Genomic DNA, 13897 nt, shown 5'->3' on the forward strand with positions numbered 1-13897 from the left:
AGAAGCTAGGACACAGACCTGGAACAGATCTTTCCCTGATAACTTCAGAGGGAGCAAGGGCCTGCTGACACCTGATCTCAGACTTCTGGCTTTCAGAATTGTGAGAGAATACATTTCTATTGTTGAAACCACACATTTGTGGTATTTTGTTATGGCAGTCCTAGCAAAATAATATAATTGTGACCTTCACTTTAAAAATGAGGAAACCGAGGCTTGGGGAGACACCACAACAGTCTCTCAGTTCCCAGGCAGGTGTGGAGGCAGAGCCATGAGACCAGAAAGGAGCAGGATCAAGACAAGGTGGATCTTGGGGCGCCTGCCCCCGTGGTCCCACAGTCCTCCCACACTGGTCTCATCCTGCTGCCTGGCATCCCTCCCACCTTCACCTCACTTGATCTAGCCCCGGCCACTGTTAATGGACTAGTGTCATTAGCTTTTTGCATATATCCAGGGCCTTTGAACTTGTCACTTCTGCCTGAATAACTCCTACCCCAGATAATCCAACAGCACTCTACCTCATATCTTGCAGCCCTTTGCTAAAGTCTTGAGAGGGCATCCCATCTAAAGTTGCAATTCCCCCTGCCTTGCTCCCTGCTCTTTATAGCAGCACTGTCTAACATGCATTGTATTCTATTTCTTATGTGTCTGTATGTCAGGAGAGCTCCAGGAAGTCAGGACCTATCCTCTCTTGCCCACTACTGTATTCTGGTGCCTAGGCCAGGTAGACATTTGAACCAAGGATGGCAGTGCTGGTACTTCCCAAGCCCTCATTTATTTAGGCCAGTGCCTTGAAATGAGGCCCCTGTGCTATTAGAAGGGTACAGAGACCCTAGGAAACTGATGCCTTCTAGAAGTGCTTTTGACATGCCATCTGGGAAGGCCTGGGCCTGACCTTGGCATAGCTTAGCCAGTCCTCTGTGCTTGTCACCAGATATATCTGATCCCTGAGTCCCTAGTATGAGTCCTCTTCTGGGTGAATGGGTAATTCATCCCCTTCTTAGATGCCCCTTCCTAGATGAGCTTCTCCTGCTCTCTGACTCTAAGACAGCTGAGTTGAGATGTGCAGGCATGGAAGATGGTGGTGTAGGGCTGACTGATGCAGAGGCAAATCTGTAAGCAAGCATGACCAGACCAGGAATGCGTCTTGACCTTAGGTCGACCCCGCAACACCCATCTTTTGATAAGCTTGCATGTGTATTTATTTGCTAGTGACCTTGGTTAAGGTGCTAGCAGGTGACATCATTCAGGCCCTACAGCAGAGACCTGGCTCATGGGTGAGCTGGGCTGAGGTGAAAAACAGGAGCCCAGAGGGAAAAGTTTCCTTCCCTAGCTTGGGGGTACATCCAACTTTGTGACTCCGAGGCTGGAACAGGTGGGGACTGTAGGGGAAGTGCTATGGTGAGGGCCCTTGTCCATCATCCACGCTATGTGGGAAACTGGCTATAGGCGGTAGGTCTGAGGTCTCAAGTCTGGGGCAGGTGAGGCCTCCTACTCACCAAGCAATGAAGTGTGGAGAGGTAGCTACAGTTGGATGGACTCTGACTACCCGGGCCGAGGCCAGCAGCTGGCCAAATCCAGGAACCAGACCCTCCTGGGGCTTGATGCCCACTGCGAGGTGCCTGGTACTGCCCAGTGAGGCAACCAGGCCAAAGAAAGGGGGCAGGAAGGGAAGAAAGGGCTTGAGTAGTTCTCCAGCTTCCTCATCTGGGATACTCCTCCTCCCCTTTTTTAACCTTTTCATTTTGATATGATTTCAACTTGCTACACACTTCAAAAGTAGAACAAAGAATTACAGTATCCTTCATCAAGTTCCCCCAAATATTAACCTTATCCAATCACAGTTAAATGATTACAACCAGGAAATTAGCATTGATACGCTATTAACTGACCTACAAAACCTATTTGAATTTTACCAATTGTCTCACTAATATCCCATTTCTAAACCAGGTTCCAATCTAGCATCCAGATTCCACATTGCAATTAGTTGTGTCTTCTTTAATTGAAGATGGCTCCTCAGCCTGTCTTTGACTTGCACGACCTTGAAACTTTGGAAGAGTACCAGCCAATTCTTTGGTAGAATGTCCCTCATTTGGATTTGCCTGATGTTTCTTAGTGATTAAATTCAGGTTTTGCTTTTAGGGCAGAAATACTAAGCAATACATGTGCTTCTCAGAAGGCCCACAATATATCCCTTTCTCGGTGTTTTCCTTCACTTTTGAGGTACGGTTAATATACAATGCAATACATATTCTTTTTAAAAAATTATTTTAATTGAAGAAATGATTTAAATATTTTTTACCCATCTACGTCTCTCCTCCCCTATCCCCTTTGGTAACTAACTACTAGTTCACTGTCCATTTCCATGAGTCTCTGCAACACATATTCTTAAAGTGTATAATTTGTTAAATTTGGATGTGTATACATTTACTGGTGACTTTGGTCACTTGTTTAAGGTGTCTCTTATGTTTTTTCCACTGCAAAGTTAACCATTTTCCCTTTGCAGTTAGTATCTTGGGGGAGAAATGTAGCAACTATGTAAGACAATCCCCTCCCCCTCGTTTCTCATACTTTTGTCATTTTTAGCATCCCTGATTTTTGTCTGCAGCAGTTAATGTGCTGGCTGCCAAATGGGATATTTTCTATCTCCATCATTCCTTCTTCATTTATTTGCTGGCATTCTGTTCTTAAGGAAAAGAAGTCCCTTCTTCATTTACATATACCCTCTTTTTTGAGGCTTCTCATACACTATTAGCAAATGGAAAAGTGCCAGACAATTAGGCATACTTGTCCTTTTCTCCTAATAATTAGGCTTAATGCTTATTATTGGAAAATGCCTACGTGTGAACTGTGTCGGTCGCACAGTCTAGCCGGGAGAGAGAAGCAAGGGTCCCCCGACTCCCAGCGTGCTGCGCGCTCCTGGTTCCCGGCATACCCTGCGCTCCCCCGTTCCCAGCATCCCCCGCGCATCCCGCGCGTCTCTGTTCCCGGCATTCCCCGTGCTCGGCATTCCCCGTGCTCGGCATTCCCCGTGCTCCCCGTTCCCGGCGCTCATCGCGGCCATCGCTCTCCGCGCGGCATGCCCCGCCCGGGAGACGACCGTTAGCGCGACCGCGGCCTTCGCGCCTGGTCCCGCCTGCGCGGCCGCTCTATTGGGCCGCGCACCGGAGCCGCGAGTACCCTACGCGGCCGATTGGCGGCCTCTGCAGCCCGCTCTGCAGTTCCCCCAATGCGGCGCAGCCGCGCGCAGGGATTGGCCGCGCGCCGCCAAGGCCCGCCCTCCGCTCGCCCGCGCGGCAGGCGGGTCCCGCCGACCGGGGAGAGCCTGGGCAGCCTTTCTGCATGGCGGCGGCGGCCGGGCCGTGAGGGTTTCCCTGTTGTGGTTGGGCTGCGGGCAGCTCGGGCAGGCCGCAGGTGCCGGAGGTAAGTGCGGGGCGCAAGGGGCGCCCCGCAGGCCGGGCGAGCGGGCTCTGCGGCCTTCGCGAGGGCGCGCCCTTCCTTTCCCGGGCTGAGGGCCGCGGGCGGCGGGGCGGGGCGGGAAAGCAGGAGGCTGGTCTGGCCGTTTGGAGCCCTGCCTTTGTGAAGCGTAATGGCCGCGGGCCTGGGAGAGCGCGGGGCTGGGGTCCAGCCTGCGGGGGTGCGGGGGGGGGGCGGTGCGGCTGGGGGGCGGGTCCCGGGCTCAGGTGGCGCCGACGCCTGTAGTTTTCTGCCCGCGTAAACACAGCCCCAGTGTAAAGAAACTCCTCTCCCTGAGGGCCCGAAGCCGTAGCGTCGCTTTCAGGCGGGAAAGGTATGAATAAGGTAGTGCTCGCTTAGGACCCTGCGGGGTGTAAAGCAGTTTGGGAAATCTGAGAAGTCGCTCAAGTATTTTTCTTTAGTAAATACTCGTGGATTGAGTATCGCGTAGATAATCGGAATGTTATTTCGTTGTAAAAATGATCATGTTAGAAATAAGTGGAAGGTGGCAACCTGTTGACAGTGATACCTGTCAAGTATCATCCGATGGACTTGGGTTGCTCAGGGTAGGAATTTGATCTGTAGTTTTGCATGCTCGCATGTACCTTGTTACTGCATGCATGGCAGTCCAGTCTAGTGAATGCGAGGCTAACCACTGGGCCAGAACTCTTTTATTTCCTGGCGGCGGAATGGACTCTTAGTCACTGGGCAATGGGCAACCCTTTCGCAGGCCTTGCTCATCAAATGGAATGAAATGGCCAGTCGGTGGTGCTGTCTGTGAGTACAGGATGTGAGGCCCCTTGGAGGATGACAAAAGAAATGGATGAGGTCATACTGCTGCTGGGTTGGTTGGGAAGATGCAGCAGGAGAGGCTTGACCTAGAGGCAGCAGCCATAGCACTGGACTATCACAGCCCCGTTCCTCCATGCCAGCCCAGCAGGTGGACTCCAACGAAGGGCAGTGTTCAAGCATGTGGGTTTTATCTCTTGTGTCAGAGATCTAGGGGAGCCTACTCTGAGTCTGCTACTGGCTTCCCATCCACTTGGCGAGCAAGATTTGCCTCCCTGTGTTCAGTCAGCTGAAACAGTAGTGAGGCCAATGGCGGAAGAACCATCCTTTGAGCCCTTTATGATCAGGCACTATGTGGGGGCAGTTCTCAAGGGTTGTTTTGTAATCTGTGACCTTGGGGATAGGAAATATCTGACTGATTTGCCTGGTTATGATCTGTCTTGTAGCGGTTGTGGTCTCTTGTAGCTCCCTACTCCTGTTTAGCAGTCTCATCTAGCTTCCTCTCCTGGCTTTGTACTCTCTCCTTGACATCTCCCATCTCCATCCCTGGCCTTCTATCTGAGCTGCAGCCTCACCTTTCTAGTTGTCTGTGTGTTACTTCGATGCCAAATAGCCATGACCAAATCTAAACCCCAGTCTTTACGCACCCCAAAATACTCACGTTGCTTTCACCACCTCATAGCATACACCTGTCCTTGAGTTTGGAGCCACCTGGATTCCTCTCTTAGTTCTCCATGCAACACCCAGAACCATTTTCACCATCTTAACGTGTTGGCCCCAGCCTCCTGGTGAGCCACTCAATTCTTTGCTCTCCCTGTTTCCCTTCTCCCTAGCCCCCATCTATAGTTTTCTGAATACAGAGTGATTTTTTAAACTGCAAGTGTAAAACCAAAGCAGTACAGACAGGAACCAGCTTGCCTAGGTGGTAAAGCAGCTCTACCACTTTCTAGGTGTGGGGCCTTGCGCAAGTTGCTTAACCTTTCTCACAGTGCTGTGTGAGATCTGTTGAATGAAAATGTATAAAGTGCTTAGAACAGGGTCTGGCTGAGAAATAGTTGCCACTGCTGTCCTTGGATCATGCTTGGACCCTCCTGTCCAGTGGCCCATCTTTCTCAAGATAAGAGCCAGAGTCCAAGTCTTGCTTGCCCTTACAGACTAGACCTCCTCTCATTCCCCCTGGGCATGCTGCTCTCACCTGCCATATCACACTGCTACCCCAGGGCCTTTGCTCTTCCCCGTGTCACATGGAATGTCACCTTACACCTTCACTACCGACCTGGCTCACTCTTCCTTTCCTTCAGATGAATGCTGCCTAGGAGGTCTTTGCAGTTCAACCTTTCTGAAGCTACCGTCCCTTCCCCAACTCCTTGCTTTGTTTTCTTTTGAGTACTTCTTAGTTTTTCTAAGTTGTTAATTTGGCCATCTCTCCTGCTAAAATGTGACCTCTGTGTGGCAGGAATTTTGTCTGTCTTGTGTCCTCAGCATCTAGGATGGTGTGTATTCATCACATGGAAGGTGTTTATCAAATACTTGTTGAATGAGTAGAGAAAGCTTGCAGAGGAAAAGCAAGGAATTTGCCCAGGACTGCCCCACTGTTGGGCTCTGTGCCTTGAGCTGCTGCCCTTTGGGGCTAGGTAGGTTTTCCAAGGAGTGCATGCGCTCTCTCTACAGCTCTCTGACCCCACCGTGTACATCTCTTCAAGATTTGCCTTCATCAGTATTGTCATCCTTATCTTTGCTTTGTGTTTGTACATGGCTGATTCTTAGTCTTTTAAAATGGTAGCAGATGTTCCCTGTCCTGTATTGCTGTTTGTCTTCAAACCATCCATCTCTTCATGTCTTAATTTTAGCTTTTTTCAGTTCCCAGAATCACTAATTGGCTCTTACTGGAGTCTCTGCAGGCCTGCCAGATACTGAGGGGTTTGATCCTGGTCTGGTCTGTAGCACTGGGCATGCTGACGTGCTTGTCTTTCTTGTAAATGATCTTTTTTTGATTGTGAGGAGACTGGCTTTACTCCATTGCACAGCGTTCCCAGTACCTACCTGGCTGCAGCCTCCTTGCCATTTACTGCAGTTCATAGTCTGTCATCTGTGTTGCATTTCCTTCATCCTTAGCACCTTTCCTTGACACATCTCTGGGGGAGGTATTGTGTTAAGTTCCCATTGAAATCAGAACAGTAAGGACATCTTAAAATCCAGGAAGTAGAGTGACAGCTCAGTGGTCATTACCCTTTTAACTGTTGCTAGGTGGTGGAGACCTTGTCTCTTGTTCATGAGAGTGCCTTTCCTCGGAGTAGACAAAATTTGTTGAGTGAATTGATTAAATCTAAACAAGTTTCTGGTTTTTATGTTGTGTCGCCTTCAAAATACAATCTCCATGCTCTATTCCTTCACTGTAAACTTCTTAAACATGTAATGTTTGCTGACTCCAGTCCATGCAACCAGTCTGGCCTCCCTGTGTGCGTATATGGGCATGCATGTGCGTATCTGCACCTGCATGCATGGCATATTCATCTATGTATGTGTGCCTACATGTGCTTCTGCTCTAATGCTCAGCCCTCCTGCAGACCTCTGGGTTTTTGCATTGCTCCTCTGAGCTGCCTCCTCAACCTCATGTCAGCCCTCTTGTTGTGCTTCCTCTGGAGTGAAGCTTCTCAGAGTTGCATCCTCAGACCCTCTTTTTGGTCTTTGTTCCCTTCTGTGGTTTTGGCAACTATCAACTTGCTAATGGGCCTTTTGTCTCTGGACCAGTCACAGCTTTAGAGCTGTGGCCTCAGCACCTGTCAGATAGGTCTGCCTGGAGGCTCCATCTATTCTCTATGGGTTCCTGCCGGAGTGCTGGAACACATGTGTCCCTCCAGGGATAGCCTCATTCGCCTTCAATTTCCACTTGTCTGTGATTTCCACCTCTCCTTGGTCAGCAGAGCAGTCAGTTCAGTGTCTTCACTGTTCTTGAGAGCTCCTGCCTTCTCAGCAGGGCTTCTTTTACACCTTGGCCCTCTGGCCTAGAGGACTCTTCCTGTGCCTTGGGCACAAGGACTATGCCTGGCACAGCAGTTAGTCTCCTTTCTCACGTTGGGACTGAACTGTGGCATGAGAGTCACCTCACCCTCAGTGACTCTTCATTGCTCCCAGGATGGAGCCAGGCTCCAGATGGCACTCAGGACTCCCTGTGCCTTGGCTCCAGCTGTCTCCTGCAGCTCCCCTACCAACCCCAGCCTGGCTCCCTTCCCCACAGCCACCATCCCCTCTTCTACTGGGAACAGAACCATGCCACCTCTGGCGACTTCAGCACGCTGCATCACTGTCCTGGTCCACGTGCCACCTTGTGGGCCCAGGAGAGCCCTGGGGTTCCAGGGTAGCACAGCGCCCAGCCGTACCTCTGAGGCCCTAGTGCTGCAGAGTTGAGCTGAGGGTCTCGCATTCACCCTCTGACTGACCCAGCCCTGGCAGGTGAGTGGATTGATGTCGCTCTGATGGCCGGAGGGAGGCCACACACCTAATGTGTGTTCTGGAACGGGCAGGCTTGCACTGCGTGCTTGCTTACCTAATACACTGAGTTAGGGGAATGCTGTGGTGAAGTTTAGTGTAGGTTTTTTTTTTTTTTTTTAAATCCTTTTGAGCTTTACGATAATATTGTTTTTATGCTTCTGAAGTAGGAACTACAGTGGACGATTAATAAAATATTTAACTTTGGACTTAATTATAATTTAGGTTCTGAAAAAAGTTTGTTTTAAATCTTAAAAGATTCTCTTAGGCAGTATCATTTTCTTTACTACACTGTTAATAGCACTTGACTCTTGGTTCCGGTGAAGTGGAAGGTTTCTGTCATTTTGTGACAATGTTTTTAAATCTCTTTGCAGGTGGAAGAAGCAAGGTGCCACTTTGGCATGAAGACAGACTCGCTTAGTCGTCAGTCATTTAAGCTGAGTGCATTGTGATTTCCAATAATTGAGGCAGTGGTTCTAAAAGCTGTCTACATTAATGAAAAGAGCAATGTGGCCAGCTTGACTAAGCCGCCAGCGTGTGCAGCGCGGGCAGGACGGCACCCGGGTCTCGACGGACTTGTGCATGTTAGCTGTATAGATTTATATAAGGTTTTTTAAAACTGGTCTTTTAAATAGTCTTAATCACTTTTACTATGGAGACATATGAGAGTCCCTCTCCTCTCCCGCGTGAGCCCGCAGGAGAAGCAGTGATGGAGAAACGTGCTTGCCCCTTCCAAGTGCTGTCCCGTGAACAGTCTCCACCACCTCCCCTGCAAACGTCCAGTGATGCAGAGGTAATGGACGTTGGCTCTGGTGGTGATGGACAGGCCGAACCCCCTGCTGAGGACCCACTCAACTTCTACGGAGCTTCTCTTCTCTCCAAAGGATCCTTCTCTAAGGCCCGCCTCCTCATAGACCCGAACTGTAGTGGCCACAGCCCGCGCACCGCCCGGCACGCACCTGCGGTCCGGAAGTTCTCCCCTGACCTTAAGTTGCTTAAGGATGTAAAGATTAGCGTGAGCTTTACCGAGAGCTGCAGGAGTAAGGACAGGAAGGTGCTGTACACAGGAGTGGAGCGCGACACTCGTGTGGAGTGCGGTCTGGCCCTTAGCCCTGTCAGTGGAGACGTGCATGCTTGTCCATTTGGCGGGAGTGTTGGTAATGGGTTAGGTATAGGGGGTGAGAGTACTGATAAGAAGGATGAGGAGAATGAGCTGGATCAGGAAAAGAGAGTGGAGTATGCAGTGCTCGATGAGTTAGAAGATTTTACTGACAATTTGGAGCTAGATGAAGAAGGAGCAGGCGGGTTCACGGCTAAAGCAATCGTGCAGAGAGACAGAGTGGATGAAGAGGCCCTGAATTTCTCCTACGAGGTATGTCAGTGATCCCTCATTTGGAGTGCTCTTAGCAAAACCCAAAGAGAGGTGTTTGGGAATTGTAACATCTTTTGAAAGCTGATGTTACGAGAAAAAAACTGTATGAGGTGGAATAATGTTAATGTGGAAAAGGGACAGCTGTAAAGAGTCCAGACTTTTAAACTTTCTTAATGGTTGATAGGTGGGCCTTGTATCTTTTACCCAACCTGAGCTGGAAAATGCTGCTGAGAAGCACTCCCTGATTGTGTGTGTGCCTGGACCAACCCTGTTGGCTTCAGTTGTTGGTTTCATTACATTTGCTTTTCAGATAACACACTATAAAGGCACATCTAGGCACCTTTGAGAGTGCCACATTTCTGTGTCCGTCCTCACTAGTGCCATTAAGGTTGCCCATGGTGCAGGAATGCAGGCGCGATGGCCATGGTATCTGAACAGCATGTTTTGCAGGACGATTTTGACAACGATGTCGATGCTCTGCTGGAAGAGGGCCTTTGTGCTCCCAAAAAAAGGAGAGTGGAAGAGAAATATGGAGGAGACAGCGACCATCCGTCTGATGGAGAGACAAGCGTGCAGCCAATGATGACCAAGATTAAAACAGTACTCAAAAGTAAGTTGGTAGGTAGAAAAGCAGTGAGTGTTCACAGGGTGGCAGATATGCAGGTTTGAGAGCTCTTGTACCAAGCAGTGGTCTGGGTATGCTTTTAAGGGCAGGATAGTCATATTTGTTGAAGAGAAAACAGACAAGACACAAGGATGCTTCCAGAAGCAGGACCATCCAGGTGCAGATTGTGGTGTGTGCTATGGGAACAGAGAACCTGGTGTCTTGCAGAGGAACTGAGAGGGGACCCTTGAGGGAGGGGACATCGGTGTGTGCCAGGAGACAACACTGTCAATTAGCATTTGTGGAAGCTGAGGCCAGAGGTGGGTGCTCAGCATAGTGGCAGGTGATGGTCAAGGTCTGGGTTCTTTGCTGCTTGGTTCTTTGCTGTCGGGGGAAGCCAGTAGAAGCAGACAGGTGGTGTTACAAAATTTTTGTCTAAAAGCACAGCTCCTGTAGCCCCATCATGGCACATGCACTTCAGGTGGGCAGGGTGAGAGTTCCTGGGGTATAGGTGGAAGTGTTCTGAAAGTACAGACAGTGGGATTTGCACTTGGATTTGGGGAGAGTGTGGAGAGAAGTGGGAAATGTCCAGAATTGTGCCTCTGCAGCTCCTTTGTTAAGTGGTCTAAGAAGAGTTGGTATCAATTTCTGTCTGTCCTGGCTTGGAGGCACCTGTGAGTAGCCAGGTGGAGATGTTGGGCTCAGCATTTGGGCAGTAGAGGGGCTGAAGAGATGTATCAGGACTCAGGCACACAGGTGGCACTTTAGGCTGAGGACCAGGGTACAGAAGGTGGCAAGGTGTGACTGGAGGAAATCAAGGGGCAGGTAGTGTGCGGTCTCCTCTGATTGTGGAGTGGACGCACTAGCAGTGGTGGACACCACACGTGTCTGCCTGTGTTGGCTCATGGTTGGAACAAGACAGGTATTGGGTTCATAGGTTGCAGACAGGGATGAACCTGGGACCTTAGCTTCTGAGAAGAGGTACGGAGGCAGTTTTTACCTTGGTGCCTCCAGCAGGGTTGGTTTGTGCTTTCTGTAGTTTCAACAGTCTTTGAGAAAGTAAAGCCACATCTGATCTGAGCAGTACACAGGTAAGATTTATGCCTGGCTACTTAGCCTGCCTGCACAGGCACGGCATTTTCCTCTGCAGCCTTTTCCACCAGCTTGGTCCTCATGCTCATAGACTGTGTGTGAGTGGCATGTGAGCTCTTCTGACAGCTGGGCCAACTTTGTGACCACTCATTGTCACAAATGAGTGGCCTGGATGCAGTTGTGTCCCATGTTGTGCTTGGCTTGGATTTCATTTGCTGTGTCTCCTGATTTAGCCCAAACCTGGTTAAGGCAGCTCCTTGGCCCTGGCTTGTTGAGAGTGCCTGGCTTGTTTATGTACTTCTGACCTACAGCACTCTCTCCAAGGGGCTGTCTGGACACCAGTTGTCCATTATTGGCCACATGCAGGTGTCAGGCCTGGGCCCTCAATGCCGGGTGGAGACGTGGCACTCCTTTTTCATGGGAGTCACTGATGCTGTTTTTATCCTGTATATATTTTTATAGATTTCACTTGCTTTTTTCCCTTTTATTTCTAAAATTTTTAACTTGATCCCATTACCTATAAGAAAATTAAATCTCTGCCTTGCGCTTTTCCCAGCAACAAGGCCTGTCAGTGGCAGGTGTCAAGTGGATAATAAGTCTTGAGCTTTTTTTTTTCAATGACTGCCTATAAAGCAAGAAGGTGGTTGGGTGTAGTATTTTAAAACTGATTTAGAAATTTACTAATTTGAAGTAGCATTTTATATGCTTAGATACAATGAAGACTTGTTACCTGGTCACAGAGAGTAGTGTTCAACAGATATGTAGTTTATTAGCAAAGCTTATTCTGTCTGTTGGAAGGCAGGACACTTCTTTTCTTCCCTAGTTTCTTAGATGTTCTTTTCACTTGGTTCATTTCACTGTTTTTATATACCATGTGTTATAGTTTTAAAAACATTCCAGCAGTTCTACATGTTTTTCAAGTGATTGTGGAATGTTCTTGTCTTCTGTGCAGGTCGTGGCCGCCCACCTACAGAACCATTGCCTGATGGGTGGATCATGACATTCCATAACTCCGGAGTCCCCGTGTACCTACACAGAGAGTCTCGGGTGGTCACCTGGTCCAGGCCATACTTCTTGGGAACAGGAAGCATACGGGTAGGGGACACATCAGTCATGAATTTTGTCTTGTAAGTTCACAGACTGAACATGCACATCTGCATACATTGCATCGTAGCCAAGCTGAGGCAGGTGAAAAGCATTGGATATTCAGATCTCCAGGGCCATCCTTGTAATCTGTATTGCAATTTCACTATCCACAGAAACATGACCCTCCTCTGAGTAGCATCCCCTGTCTGCATTACAAGAAAATGAAGGACAATGAGGAAAGGGAGCAAAACAATGAACTTGCCCCTAGTGGAGAGGTGTCACCCGTCAAGCCCCTCAGCCGATCTGCAGAGCTGGAGTTCCCCATGGAAGAGCCTGACTCCTTGGGGGCCGACTTGGGGCCCCCAGATGAGAAGGACCCACTGGGGGCTGAGGCTGCCCCTGGGGCTCTGGGGCAGGTGAAGGCCAAAGTCGAGGTGTGCAAAGATGAATCAGTTGGTAAGTTTCTGGAGTGAACTCTTTTTCCCTTTTGTCGGCTGAGATTGCAGGGATGCCATTGCATTCTGTGTCTTCCCGGGATCCCCTTTCTTCTCCTGAATGCCATCTGTTTTTAGTTGTGTCTGTGAGGCAGGGACTGCTGGGGACCTCTGTCTACTCCCACATGCCTGAAAAAGCCTATCTCCCTGTTTTTAGGAGAACCTGCCAGGGTCCTGAGCTCCAGGGTCCTGAGCCCGGTCTCTGCAGAGCCCTCAAGGCCAGTGTTGTTATGGAGACTGCTGCTATCAGTAAAAATTATTTTTTTTTGTGGTCACTTTTATTACATTCTTTCCTGAAGTCTTTTCAGTAGGATGTGTTCATGTGGTGTTTTGATTTATCCTGATGTGCTCAGAGTGAGCTTCTTCAATCTATGGACGCAGCGTTGGGAAACTGCTACTATTCTGTGGACATTTCCCGTTTAAATACTGTGATTGGTTTTTGGATGTGTGTTGGTGTTTCTCATGGTTTCTTCTGTCTTTTAGCTTAGTTTTACCTATTCAAGTCTTAGCTGTTTTTCAGTGGTGGCAGACTATTTTAGCCCACCTGTGGAACCTTTTTCAAAATAGACTTTGTGTTTTCAGGGTTTCTGATTGTATTGCTGTCTGGCTTGTCTCATAAATCTTACATGTAAAGAGCCCTAGAAGAGTTGGGGAGATTGGGTGCTGTTGCTAAGGAAGGGGAGGTTGGCTTCTGGAAGTGAGGGAGAAGCAGCGTGCTGGTTGGAGCCTCAGGTGTCTGAGGAATGTGCAGAGCGTCTCACTGGGCTCCCAGCTTCCCTGATAGGTGGACCTTGGTCTCCCCTCAATCTTTCTGCTGGTGTTGCCTCCCTCCCCCATCCAAGTTGGGTTCCTCTTTCTTCTGTTGGGGCTTTTCTCAGGGACCTAACTGGAAGGGAGCTCCCCCTTTAAGACTTAATGGTTTATTTCTTCATACTGTGTGTTATACACACTGTTTCTTTAAAACACTTGCCTTGCGTTTCTTATGTCACTCCCTTGTGGGAGGTGACCATTGGTACTTATTTCCAGACTGACTTTTCTGCATTTATGTGTAAAGAAATATGTAGTTCCGGTTAATAATTAAGCAGGTGCAAGTATATTGTTTTGTAGTTTTTTGTTTTAACTGTGTATATATTAGTCACCCTACATGGAACCCCTTCAATTACCTTCCTCTGCTACTGCTCTTTGGGCTGGTCATGGAGTCATGGCAGTCCATGATTCAGGGCTTATGCTCGAGTGGTGGGAGGCAAGGAAGAAACCAGTGAGGCTGATGGGAACCTCTAGGATATCCTGAGGGAGGGGCGGGGAATGGGTGCAACAGTAAAAGCAAGAGGCCCCCTAGAACCTCACTGAATGGTGGGGAAGAGGGGTGCACAGTGGAGGTAAAGCACGTGGGTGAGGTGTGGGGCTGAGCCAGGGATTGAGTAGGAATAGGTGTGATGAGTGCCAAGGCCTGAACTTCCTAGGTATGCTGTTGAATTCAGAGGTGGCTAGGGTGGCTGGAGGGGAGAGAGCAAGATG

General features: G+C 49.2%; 1 protein-coding gene across 5 annotated transcripts in view; it reads left to right on the forward strand.

Annotated features, from left to right (window-relative positions):
• Nucleotides 1-3270: 3270 nt before the first annotated feature.
• DGCR8 (DGCR8 microprocessor complex subunit) overlaps nucleotides 3271-13897 on the forward strand; it is a 32705-nt gene continuing 22078 nt past the window's right edge. The window contains exons 1-5 of one of the 5 annotated variants that reach the window (XM_016166941.2): nucleotides 3271-3420; nucleotides 8106-9103; nucleotides 9554-9713; nucleotides 11752-11894; nucleotides 12059-12341. In XM_016166941.2, the coding sequence (XP_016022427.2) occupies nucleotides 8384-9103; nucleotides 9554-9713; nucleotides 11752-11894; nucleotides 12059-12341 (1306 nt within the window). In that variant the 5' untranslated portion in view covers nucleotides 3271-3420; nucleotides 8106-8383. Of the gene's footprint in view, nucleotides 3421-3661; nucleotides 9104-9553; nucleotides 9714-11751; nucleotides 11895-12058; nucleotides 12342-13897 lie in introns of those variants that run through there. The other 4 variants (XM_016166942.2, XM_016166939.2, XM_016166938.2 and 1 more) reach the window with 4 other exon arrangements.

This window comes from Rousettus aegyptiacus, unplaced genomic scaffold, assembly GCF_014176215.1.
Source record: "Rousettus aegyptiacus isolate mRouAeg1 unplaced genomic scaffold, mRouAeg1.p scaffold_m13_p_5, whole genome shotgun sequence".
In the NCBI taxonomy this organism is placed as follows: Eukaryota; Metazoa; Chordata; class Mammalia; order Chiroptera; family Pteropodidae; genus Rousettus; species Rousettus aegyptiacus.